This window comes from Lontra canadensis, unplaced genomic scaffold (assembly GCF_010015895.1).
Source record: "Lontra canadensis isolate GAN:19392208 unplaced genomic scaffold, GSC_riverotter_1.0 scaffold59, whole genome shotgun sequence".
Classification (NCBI taxonomy): Eukaryota; Metazoa; Chordata; class Mammalia; order Carnivora; family Mustelidae; genus Lontra; species Lontra canadensis.
In genome coordinates, this window is record NW_022631053.1 from 280,978 (window position 1) to 293,174 (window position 12,197).

General features: G+C 39.4%; 1 protein-coding gene across 1 annotated transcript; it reads right to left on the reverse strand.

Moving 5' to 3' along the window:
- Nucleotides 1–10,744: 10,744 nt before the first annotated feature.
- NEUROD4 (neuronal differentiation 4) lies at nt 10,745–11,740 on the reverse strand. Its single transcript, XM_032876534.1, has one exon. It carries the CDS (start codon nt 11,738–11,740, stop codon nt 10,745–10,747), a length of 996 nt encoding a protein of 331 aa, XP_032732425.1.
- Nucleotides 11,741–12,197: the final 457 nt, after the last annotated feature.

The following is a 12,197-nucleotide window of genomic DNA, read 5'->3' on the forward strand; positions in this document are numbered from 1 at the left end:
ACTTTCTTGTTAGGTGACCTGGTAGAGCAGGTTTCCTCTTCTGTGCCTCTGACTTCTATCTGTAAAATACAGACAACACTAGCACTGGATTTCATTTCATAGTGTTTTGGTAAGAATTACATTAATTTCATATATGTGAAAAATAAAGATCCTTGCCTGGCATCCTGTTGGCAGTCAATTAATATTAGCTATTATGACAATTATCTGCTCATGTTTATGCAGCAACCTGAGGGCAGAAAGGGCTAAGAATGTCTTGACCCCTAAGCTCAGTCCTCGACTGATCCATCAGCCTGCTGTCACTACTGAGCATCGTTTCACATGCACAACACCCTCTCTTTGCCACCGTACACATCTCCCTCCTTGCCCGGGCACTTATTTCTATGCAGTGGAATCTGCCATCCTGAGAACCCAGGGCACTGCTCCTTGCTTGTCTCTCCCTCCCTTTTGCTTTGCCTGATGCCCACTTTCCCTGGGAATCCAGGCTTCTGCGAACAGCTGCAGCTGCTGTCCCTGCTTGCAGCTGCTGCTCGAAAACAGGGCAGCATGGTTCAGCGGTGCTCCCTCTCAGGACTTTTTTTCATTTATCCTTGAAAATCTTGTTGGATTGTGCCAACTGTGGGCACAGTGTCAGCTGCCCCTTGTCTGTCCCTGATGCTTCTGCTTAGGGACCCTTTGTACTCACACTCCAGCTGAGTCACACACTCCAGACTGCAACCCAGTAATTCCATTTGATGGCTTTAGCCATTATCCAGTACTACTTGTACCCTCATGGGTCACCTTTTCTCATTTTCTGCCTCTCTATTAATCTGTCTTTCCTCTTGCCCAGTGTGATAGAGCTCTCACCTGCATAAAGGGAATGATGTTGATGTTGATGTTGATGATGATGATGATGATGACAAGAACTACGAATCATTGAACTCTAATAATGCACCAGGTCTTATGATACATGGATTGCAACAATTATATTTAATGTTACAAAAATCCTGCAAGATATTACTGTCATTTTGCAGATAAGTATTTTCAAGTTCTAGGAGTTTGTGAAATTTGCCCAAAGTCAATGGCAGTATGTGTCAAACCTGGAAATCACAGTTTTTCAGACTCACAGACCCAAAGCATCATTAGACCTTAATGGCCATGTTAACTGGGGAAATTTATTCATCCACTTCATCAGTAAGGAATTTTTTGTTTGCTGTACCTTGTCATTAGAAAAGATATATCTGTGACCAAATGAAAACTTTCATATTGTAGCATATGTCTTCCAGTAAATGGAAAGACTTGGAAACCTATAGTCTTTAATCTTCTCCCAAATGAGTTATGGTGGTGATATTTCTGTTCCTCTGAAGACAGATAATCAAGGACTATTCTTAAGGAGGCTTGGTGGAAAATACGATGGCACCCAGCATTTTGTGCAACAGGAATCAAGACACAGGGCTCCTGCCTGAGACTCAGTAGAGGTAGCCACTGCCCATTTCCTGATGTGGATCTCACCCTCACCCACTCCCATGGAACCCCAGGCCCTCGCACAGTATCTAAAAATACTGAGTTGTCCCAATTGAAGAAGGTTCACGCACACTCCGATCTTGCCTTTGTTCTTCTTTCAGACTTCCTACTTGCTCCCTCCCTTGTCTCCCAGTCTTACTCAGCCTTATCTTGGCTTATTTCTGTCTCTCTGGTTCTGTTTATTTTTTTTTAAGATTTTATTTGTTTAATTAGATAGAGTGAGAGAGAGGGCACTTGCAAGCAGGGGAAGGGGCACAGGGAGATAGAGAATCTCAAAGAGACTCCACGTAGAGCATGGAGCCTGATGCTGGGCTCAATCTCACTAGTCTCAAAATCAAGAGTCAGATGCCTACCATCTGAGCTACCCAGGCACCCCCGGTTTCCTTTATTTCCAAAACCCTACTTCTTCAACCCTTTTTAATTTGTCTCTGTATTTTATTCCATATTATTTCAACTGGATTCTCTGACTTTGTCTAAGTAAATATTTTTATGGTCATATTCATTCAATATAACCATTTTTATGGCTATATTCAATGACATGGTGAAAACTGAGCAGATAAAACTCATGAAATGTTGACAGTCTTTTTCATTCACAGAAAATCACCCTGCAGAAAGTCACCACTCCCTTCTTATGAATTGAGTAGATTTGGACATTATCTGAAACTCCTTATGATCATCTATAAAATTGATGGAAAAGAACACTCCCAAATGTTTGTAGGGTGCTGACTTAACATCACAATCCCCAGAACATGTTTAGGTGATCCTCAAAAATTTTGCTTTATCTCCTCCTTACTATATGGGAAGGACTGCACTGGGAGCTGTTAACATAACAAGAGGGTAAAATAGCCTCTCATCTCAAGAGCTTATAATCTAGCAGAGGAAACCTAGATGGAACTAGAACTTTATTTCTAAGGTCAACTTCCATGATTCCTTAAACTGCAAAAGAAGAAGTAATAATTAAATAAATATACAGAAAGAAGGAGGCAATAATTATCACAGGGATGTTTTTTCAGCTAGTATTTGCTGGATAAGTAAAATTTTGGTAAGTGAGGATGGAAGAGAGGGCACTCCAGCGAAAGGCATTGCCAGGAGCAAAGGAAAGGGAGCTATGTCACTTCATGTTGGTTAGAGGCACAATATCCCAGAGAGGTGACACAGATATAAAGACGTGGCAACGTCTTTAATATATAGATATTAAGGGGTGACAACGAAGGGTCGGGGAGTGGGATGGGTGGCATCTGACAACAGTGAGGGGAGAATTAGTGTATTTAGACCTGAAAACTTAGACCAAGACCTGCTGTGGTAGACAGAGATTAAATAAGCCTGGAAGTTGGGACTTCATTCTGCAGTGCTTGGAGAATGCATGCAGGTCTTCCACAAAAGAAATGACATGGTCCTGGCTCTTCTTTAAGACAGTGAATCGGGATGAATTGGGGCAAGGAGGAGACATGGAATGCAAAAAGATTGGAGATTTGAAAAAACACTGGTGCATGAATCCAGACACAGAGATCCTGAGGGCCTGAACCAGGGCAGCGGCACGAGGGTGAGACTGCATGGGTGAAGAGTGAGAAATAAAGAAAGGTAACATGGCAGGTGTGAGCCTGTGCTCTTTTGATCTCTGTGTTTCTGACTCTCTGTCATGCTCTCTGTATGGGCCTCCTGGCTCTCTGACTGACGTCTGTTTCTCTCACTTCGCGTCTGTGAGTTTCTCTTCCTTGTGGAAACCCAGACTCTGTGGGTCAGTGAATGCTCTTTCTGAGATTATTTGGCAGCAGCCAGAGGGAGGTCTGCAGTCTTTCTTCCAGAGCTTCTGTTCAGGTGAGAAAAACAGCTTGCCTGAGAGCTGCTTGGAGAAAAGGAGACTTTAGAACCTCCTTTGAAACCTGGCCCATTAACCAAACCTCTCCCAGGCTTGTCTCCTTTGCTCCTACAATACTGAACAGTTCTGAATCCCCCTGGTCCTCCATCTGTCCGCATGTGTCCTAGATCTCCCTGGGCAGGGATTAGGTAATTGTGCCATTCCCATCAGCATGCCCAAGGGTCTGGCAGGAGGGAAGCTGCCGGCTGGCAACAGTGGGCTGAGCAGGAGCCAGGGGAGCGTCTGCTCCAGGAGTCCCTGAGCAGCTTGCGGCTGTGCCTGGCCCTTGGCGAGGCAGCCACGTGCTTGCCTGCCCTGGATCTGCCTCAGCTCAGAGGCCAGCTCTCAGAGGAGGAGACTGCACAGGCTCAGACCAAGAAAGAGCACTTACAGTTATTTGACTGCCTCTCCATGTCCAGCCCCATGGGAAATGCTAGATGTTCCCCCACTTCCTTCCAGCCTTCACCTCCCTTTGCCAGTGCTTAGCTTTCTAGCTCAGTTTTATCCTGGAGTTAGGGAAGGAAAGAACCCAGCATACAGACTTGCCAAAAATTAAATGATCCAAAAGTGTTTCCATTGGACTTTGGACTGTATCCAAATATATACATATACATATATATATGTGTGTGTGTGTAGAGTGGATGTGTGTGTTCAACATGTACCAACATATACTTCAAATACACACATGTGCATACATAAACACACACATAAACATATATAACCTGGTGTATGTTTTTAAAATGTAGATACATTCATATGTGTGTACACACAGACAACAAAAACATATCAACTGGCATGGAGAAGCAAGTTTCATGTGAAATATTTCCCATCAATCATCCCCAGCATGGATTATTCATATGGATAACTGAAAACATGCTGTATTTATAACCAAGTAAATAACATAGTCAACATCTTCCTATCCTTTCTCATTTAAGGGAGTGAAAGGGGCACAATTCTAGGAATAAAGCAATTTCTTAATTTTTTATTATTTTAGCTTTGTTTATTTAGCTCACTATAGCTTATAGGTCATTCTGGTGACAAATATTCTGTTGTCATCATGTGTGGAGAGTAGGTTCATTGCTAGGAAACTGCCCTCTAAGTTGATAATGAATTGAAACACCCCAGTTCCTTAAAATAATTGCCTGGTAAAGATAAAATGACACAAGAACCCCAACCTTCATTTTAATGTTTTGTAGTCCATTTTTGCTTTACCTATTAGCTTTGACTTAATCATTTTTTTTTTTCAAAATGTGTGTATCTGTCAGAGAAAATGGACACTGGCTCCTTGGGAACCATGAGTGTATGAAGCTGGGAGAAACTTCAGGTGTCTAATGACACAATCATTTTATAAATGAGAAAATAGAAGCCCAGACAGCTTCCATGCCTTGCCATGACCTCATATTTGCTTTCACATGTCTGCATAGGTTTCTACAATATCTACAACACTTTCAGTGGCTTATTTTGAAGACTGATTCAGTATTGAGAACTGAAATTTATGACTTTATACCTGGTGTGGATGCTTAATAAAGAGCAATTTCTTCTGCTTTTCCTTGAGTCTTTAGCTATTGTTTTCTAATATTTTTCTCCATTGCTTTTTGACATCTTGGCTAAGATCAAGTGTCTAATATTTTCTCCAATTCACATTTAGGAAGTTCACTCACTTACACATATATGAGACACTGATCTAACACTATATTTTCATGTGTGTTAGGACAGCCCTGACGGGATTCCTTTAATTTTTATGATCAACTACCTCTCTGGTTACTATGTATCTGCCCCTAGCCTGGGACACAATTTTCTCTGCTTTATGTAATATTCGTAGTGATTAACCTTAGCAAGTTTAGCAAAGCAACCGAGACTTTGAGGGGTTAATTAATTTAAGCAAGTAAATTATCCAAAATTTTCATAATCATCCATTAACCTTATTTCAGAATATGTGTTTTACTTAACCCCAAATAAAGCAGACCTTTACTTATCTAAAACAAATAAACAAACAACATTATAATCAGATCATCTCTGACTTAACTTTTAGCTGATTCACCTAGCTAATCGGTAATATCTCTGAGTTTCTTCCTTTATCAAGCAGTATTTATAACACTTGAACTACTGGCCTCACATTGCTCTTAATATTGAATAATTATATAAAAATGCTCTATTATTTTATATTCTGTCAGATTATAAACCTACAAAGCATGGTCATATATTTATTTCTGTATTTCCAACACTTGGCTTAGTGCCTAGCCCTCAGAAAATGTTCAATAACTGTTTATAAAATTAAATTGAAATGAAGTATATAGTACTATGTATTTGTGAGGTAATAGTATTCTTTTTCTACATGGTTTTGGGCCAGATGACAGCAAAAAGCTATCACAAGACTCCTTTCACTCTATACTGATTTCTAGAAGAGAAAGAAAAATAGTGTGTCCTATTTCCCAAATTTAGGAAATTTGCTTCTGGGAATTTCTGTTTAAGATGTTCCTGTGATGAGTTAGAAAATGGTATGTTCCAATATATGGACTCTAGGTCAAAAGGCTTGGATTTTGATGTTGGCTACAATGATTTATTGTATAAATGCAAAGGATCTGCTCTGTTCTCTTTTTCTCAATTCTTGTTCTCAATTCCTTCATCTTCTCCCTGATAATAATAATAATAGTAATGGTTGATTGCTTCCTTTGTGCCAGAAGCTAAGACAATCCCTTCACTGGCATTATCATTAGTTCTTACATCAACTCCATGGCTTTGGTGGAATTGTTATGTCCTTTTTATACAGAAGGAAACTGAAGCATAGAGATGTTCAATAAATTGCCTAGGACTACTCAACCAATAAGTTTCAAACCCAAGTCTACCTGATCCAACCCTCTCAACTAAGAATTCCATGGGTGCCCTAGGCCTGCTGCAGTCACCATCGACACTCCCCCAATCATATATTGGAGGCAAAGAGAAAAGTTAACATAAATGTAATGAAAGAATAATGAATGGTAACATGGGTGGTAGTAATTACCACTTATTAGATACTTGTTTGTCCTCTGGGTGTATAATCACAATTGGTCCATCATAATAACCCTGTGACATAACCATTATTATTATTGCCATTTTAAACTTGATGGATCTGAGGATTTGCAGGATTAATCAACTTAACAGAGGTTATTCAGTCAGGAAATTGCATAAATAAAATATCCCGTATTTAATCCTAAAGCCAGTGTTTGCTATCAAAGTGACAAACTATACTTCAAAGTTATATACCCAGAAAAAAATAATCTTGACGCTAGGCTGCTCCTCTGTCAATAGAAGATTTTGCAATTTTCATTTCTGTAATTCCCCCTTAAAACTTATTTCTAAAGCTCTAAAGATCTATGACATGACATCAGGGAAGTAGACTTAAGTCCTCTGAAAGATGGACACTTTCAAGCAACAAAGCATCACTCTGTGAGCTAGCCTATACCAACATAGGCAACATACAATACAAAGTTGAGCTTTTGTCAAAGGAAGGAAAGTCTTCTCAGATTGCAGACCTTGGGTATGGGCCAGCCTGGGTCATTGATACAACAGGATGTTGTATGTAAAGGAAAGCTGGAAGGGTGTCAGAAAGTTCCATCAGCTCTGGCTTCTTACAGATATGACATCTTTGTGTGCCTACCAGGCAAATAATCACAAAGAATCATTTCAAATCTTTTGGATAAACTAAATAGTTCCAATCCTGGCTCCACCATTAACTAGCAGTGTGAGCTTGAACAGATTACTCTATGCCTTAGCTTCCTAGTTTGTAAAATGAAGATAACAGCAGTGTCTCCCTTATAGGAATGGTTTTAAGATTGAATGAATTAATACATGTAAATAACTTTAAAAAGCGACAGTACATAGTAAGCATCCAATAACTGCTAAATGTGATTGTTGTTATCTGTCGGTTTATCTTTATTCCTCCAGAATATTATTTGTAAAGGTTCTCTTAAAAAGTGTCAAATGACATGAGTACATTATGATTCACTCAATATCGTGAAAAATTGGATAATAATAAATTATGTAATTTAAGTTCATAAATTATGGTATTTTAACATGGAATGCTTGCTAGCTATAAGAAAGAATTTAGAAACATTTTATGACATTAGAAAATGCTCCATGGTATTTGTTGAAAAATAAAACGTAATATGCAGAACTGTTACAATATACCACCAATGGGAAAAGGGGAAAATAATGTAACTTCATATTTGTTCTTAATGTACCTAATATTTTCTTATATGCATAATAGATCTTTGGTACCTAGTAAACCAAAGCTTAAAAAATGGTTTCAAGTTGGAGAGTGGGTCCTGGGCAGATGAAGAGAGTAGTGGAAGGATGACTCTCTTTCCCTATTTTAAACCAAACCTCTCCCTTGACTAACCAACTATGTTTTATTATCATCATCATTATTATTTCTTTGATCATCAGCATTTTAGTAATGTAAGAAGGAACCCTAAAAGAAAAAAGTCAAGAGAAGAGATATGAAGAAGCAGTTGTCAAAAAACATACTTCATGAATTTTTGAAAAGTTGGTAAGCCCAATTCTGGATAATAGTGCATCTTCCTATGGTCCACCTCTCTGTGGTCTGATGGTTTCAGATGCCCTTTGCCTTGGATTCCTGTAAATGTGAAGATATTTTTTCTCAACTGCTGATTACATAGTTGAATATGTGTGTGGAAGAGATCAGTGCTTCTAGACTTCTGACTAGTTAGTTTAGACCTTTCAAATTTTCTGGCAAGATGAGTTAAAATATGGGATGTAAATCCTCCTGACAGACTGGCCCATGTTCTTGCTGACTACTCACAGGACAGAGAGTCCAAGAAAAATGATAGTCAAGAGTGAAGATAAACTTTGAAGACAGACAATGCAACACAATTTCTAGTAAAATTTACAGCTTTATTTCTGCTAGAAAAAAAAGAGAGGAGAAACAGTCTGGGTTTTATGTTTTGTTTTGTTTACAAAAATTTTAAACAACTGGATTTTTTTTTATTTGATAAAGTCCACAGAAGAATGAAACCACCTTGGGTAAGAGAGTAGGTTCTTTCGAGTCACACTGCACTCCCAAATTTTAATTCAATTAGAAAGTCTCTGAAAATTTCAGGGAGGCCTGGTGCATGGGTACAATATTCCTCAAAAGCACAAACAACAGATTCCCAAAAAATAACTGTCTCATCTTAGCATAAAGGGGTGGGGGACCTAAGAATATTAACTTGCATAGCCGTTCAAATTATTGCTGCTTTTATAAAATCATTATGGGTAATTCTACACTAACTGCCTCCTTTCACCTCACCCAAAACTCAGGGAATTCCTAGAAAAATTATGAGCTATTCTCCAAACAAAGTTTTAGGGAGGGTTTGCAAGCACATGTACAGAGCCCAAGAAATGTGCATGAAAGGAGGGGAGAAATAAATTAAATAAATAATATCTAATAAATAACTCCAACAGCATTCATTATCTACAAACTTAAATGCCAGAGAATGTTAGATTCCCCCATAGCATCTCACAAAAGTAAGTGCCAGTATAGCCTCAGAAAGGATGGCTTTGTAAACAGTTTACTTGCCTTTTCCCTCCAGAACGGTGTGGTGAGGGGAACCACTTTGGTGGCTGTGGGATAAGATCTCTCTGCAAGGATATTTTCAAGGGGATTTACAAACCGAGGGTGCAAAATACAGCAGAGCTAGCGCTGCAAGCAAAATGGAAAGAGGGTAACTTAGACCATAAGGAGGTAATAAATAAGAGGGCAAAAAAAGTCAAGATACACAGATAGTTTGGCAGGTTTTAGGGGATAGCTGAGCTGTAGAAAACAGTATCCTAATCTACCTTATCAATTTTATTAATTGGCCCTATTTGTGTACCCTACATCCTAAACTTATCCTCTCTGGCAGGAGCAGGATGAGATCCACTATCATGTAAACCATTTAGGCTTTCAGTTTGTTTTAAATAATTGTCCTGGCAGATTGAACAGACCAGTGAAATTTTTAGATCACATTTCTCTGGAAAAAAAAATGACAAATTTAGTGTTGATATAAAGGAAAGAAGAGTTACATGAAGAAAAATAAACATCCTGCAAATCAGGATAAACCTGTGATGAAAACATAAATTGGTAAAAGCATTCACTGGCCTTGGATTTGATTTCTGGATCCCTAAGTCTGCTCACTTGGGATGTTATCCACAATATATAACAACATATTATGTTTTAAAAATGAGGAAGAGGTAACAATTAGGGGAGGAGATAAAGAATATATGCATTGGAACAATTCAAGTTTGGTCAATAAATTCACTGGTGTTTATCCTTCTAGAAAATATAATAATAATTGGTGTGGGCAGAAGTCAGCAGTTTTAATCATGTTTTCTGTAACCAAATGAAATTTATCTTGCCAGAGAAAATTTGGTTTTCCTATGGGCAGGTGTGAGATAGGAGGAGTCTCCCAACTGTGGTTAGTTATTATAGCCAATAGCCATTTTATTGCTCTTGAATATGACCTGGGTTTTTGCTGATTTCAATAGCAACACTTGAGCTTCTTCAGAATTTCCAGAGCCTCTGGGTTATTGCGACTATGAAATGGTCTAGATGACTTCTCTAAGTCCCATTGATCATCAGAGTCTGGGGTTACAGAGACTTCCTTGCCCCACCTCTAGTGCTGAGGAAATGCTTTTGAAATATTATCAAGAATCAAGTTGGTATGAGATCTCTATTATGGTTCTTAAATTACTAATGAAGGGATGTTCAGCTTTCAACCAACAAGAAATAGAGCTAATCTCTTAAAAGAACATGCTCTGTTATTCACAGTGAAAGCCAAGTTAGGTTTAGCTTTTGGAGGCTATTTTTAGATAGATGCGAAGAAGTCCTATCAAGTCCCAGAGAAAAATGCATCTTGTGCTCCTTTGGCAACTCCTTCTAATCATTCCACACATCCTGTCCATTCCCTAATATTCTTCAATCCTTTCAGTTTTAAAAAGTTTACAGGTGTGGTCACCAAAGTTATTGAATTTCAGAGCTGTGAAGGACTTTAGAAACCACCTAGACTTAAAACAATTGTCCAATTTTACCAGTAAGTAAACAGAGGTCAGCAATGAAAAATTAATTGGCATAGATCATTCAGTGAGTTTTTGGTATCATTAGAATAGGGCCCAGGGCTTCTGTTTTATTTCCACACGATTGTAACAATCCAATAGTTTCACTTGAGGACCCTAACTAAAGGAATCAATGCAATATGAGAAGCTGATAAGAAAAGAGAGTGGCTGGTACAGGACGGCCCAAATGGACTGGGGATATTGCGTCCAATATATATCTATAGGGTTCCTTTAAGGTCATTGATTTTTCAGCTCAACCACTTGAATTGTGGAAAACATTTCCATATTATCCTCTGCAATGTTTGTCTTACTGCCCTAATCAGTAAAGATTGTATTAAGTTGGGCCCCAATGCCATGGTGGGGGTAGGAATCATAGGACATATCTATGGGAACATCATAGCGAGGCGTAGCAGCCTGAAACGGAGTTGAATGCACATGCCCTGAGCTTAGACTTGCAGAGGGATAATGTGGCATGAAGCTGTAGGATTTATCCAGGTCAGGAGAGCAATCCTGCTTCAAGGAGAAGTTCCCACTGATGCTCAAAGGTGGAGTGAGTGGGCCCTCATAAGGTGGTGTACTGCAGTCAGGTGGATGGCTCCCAAAGGATGATTCTCCCAAACTCTTGAATACTGGGGGTTTGAGATTAATAAGATGTGTTTCCATGTGGCCATAAGGAGGACTGGGGAGCCCAGGAGACTGATAGTTGAAGTTATGGACAGAAATGGCAGCGTCACAAATAGGAGATTTCTCCTCATGCTTCTCCAGGAGGACAGACTGAGGGCCTAGCTGGAGGCATCCAGCCACCAGATTGCTTGTGGGCTGAGACAGCCCTTTGCAGAGCATCTCCACAAAGCCCTTCCCTTCAGGTGTCTGTCCAGTTTCCAGGACCTCAGACAAAGCCCAAATATAGTTCCTGGCCAGTCTTAGAGTCTCTATCTTGGAGAGCTTTTGGGTCTTTGAGTAACATGGCATGACTCTCCTCAGGTTGTCCAGGGCATCATTCAAGCCGTGCATCCGGGTCCGCTCTCTAGCATTGGCCTTGACTCTTCGGGCCCTGAATCTCTCAAGGCGAGCTTTTGTCATCTTCTTTTTCTTGGGACCCCTTCTCTTAGGCTTCTCCCCATCCTCTTCCTCCTCTTCTTCCTCCTCAATACTGTCATGCTCTTCAGCTAAGCTTCCAAGCATCCCATAAGCAGTTGGTCTTCTCTCCTCCTCCTTCATCTCATTCTGAGAGCCCAGACCTTTGTCCATCCAGGATGGTGTGTTGACCAACTCTGTCACCTCCTTGGATTTCACGTAAGGTTTTGCCATTCCTAGATTCTGGAAAAGGAAATGGCAATGATTAATGTCTTTGAATATCTGCCTTTATTTATTTTTTTAATTTTTTATTTCTATTCAGCATAACAGTATTCATTGTTTTTGCACCATACCCAGTGCTCCATGCAATCCGTTATTTAAATCTTGACTTTCTTTTTATATCTTAGATAAAAATCACAGAATTGGGGCACCTGGGTGGCTCAGTGTGTTAAGCCTCTGCCTTTGGCTCAGGTCATGATCTCTGGGTGTCTGACTCTCTGCCTACTTGTGATCTCTCCGTCAAATAAATAAATAAAATATTTTTTTAAAAAAGCACAGAATTGTATTGGGATTCAACTTATGATTATCTAGTCCAAGTCTACCATTCTGAATAAGTTATCTAAGGCTCAAATAAATGCCCAGAACACTAATATAGCTATGGCATATTACAAGAAAACCAACTAAAGAAAAT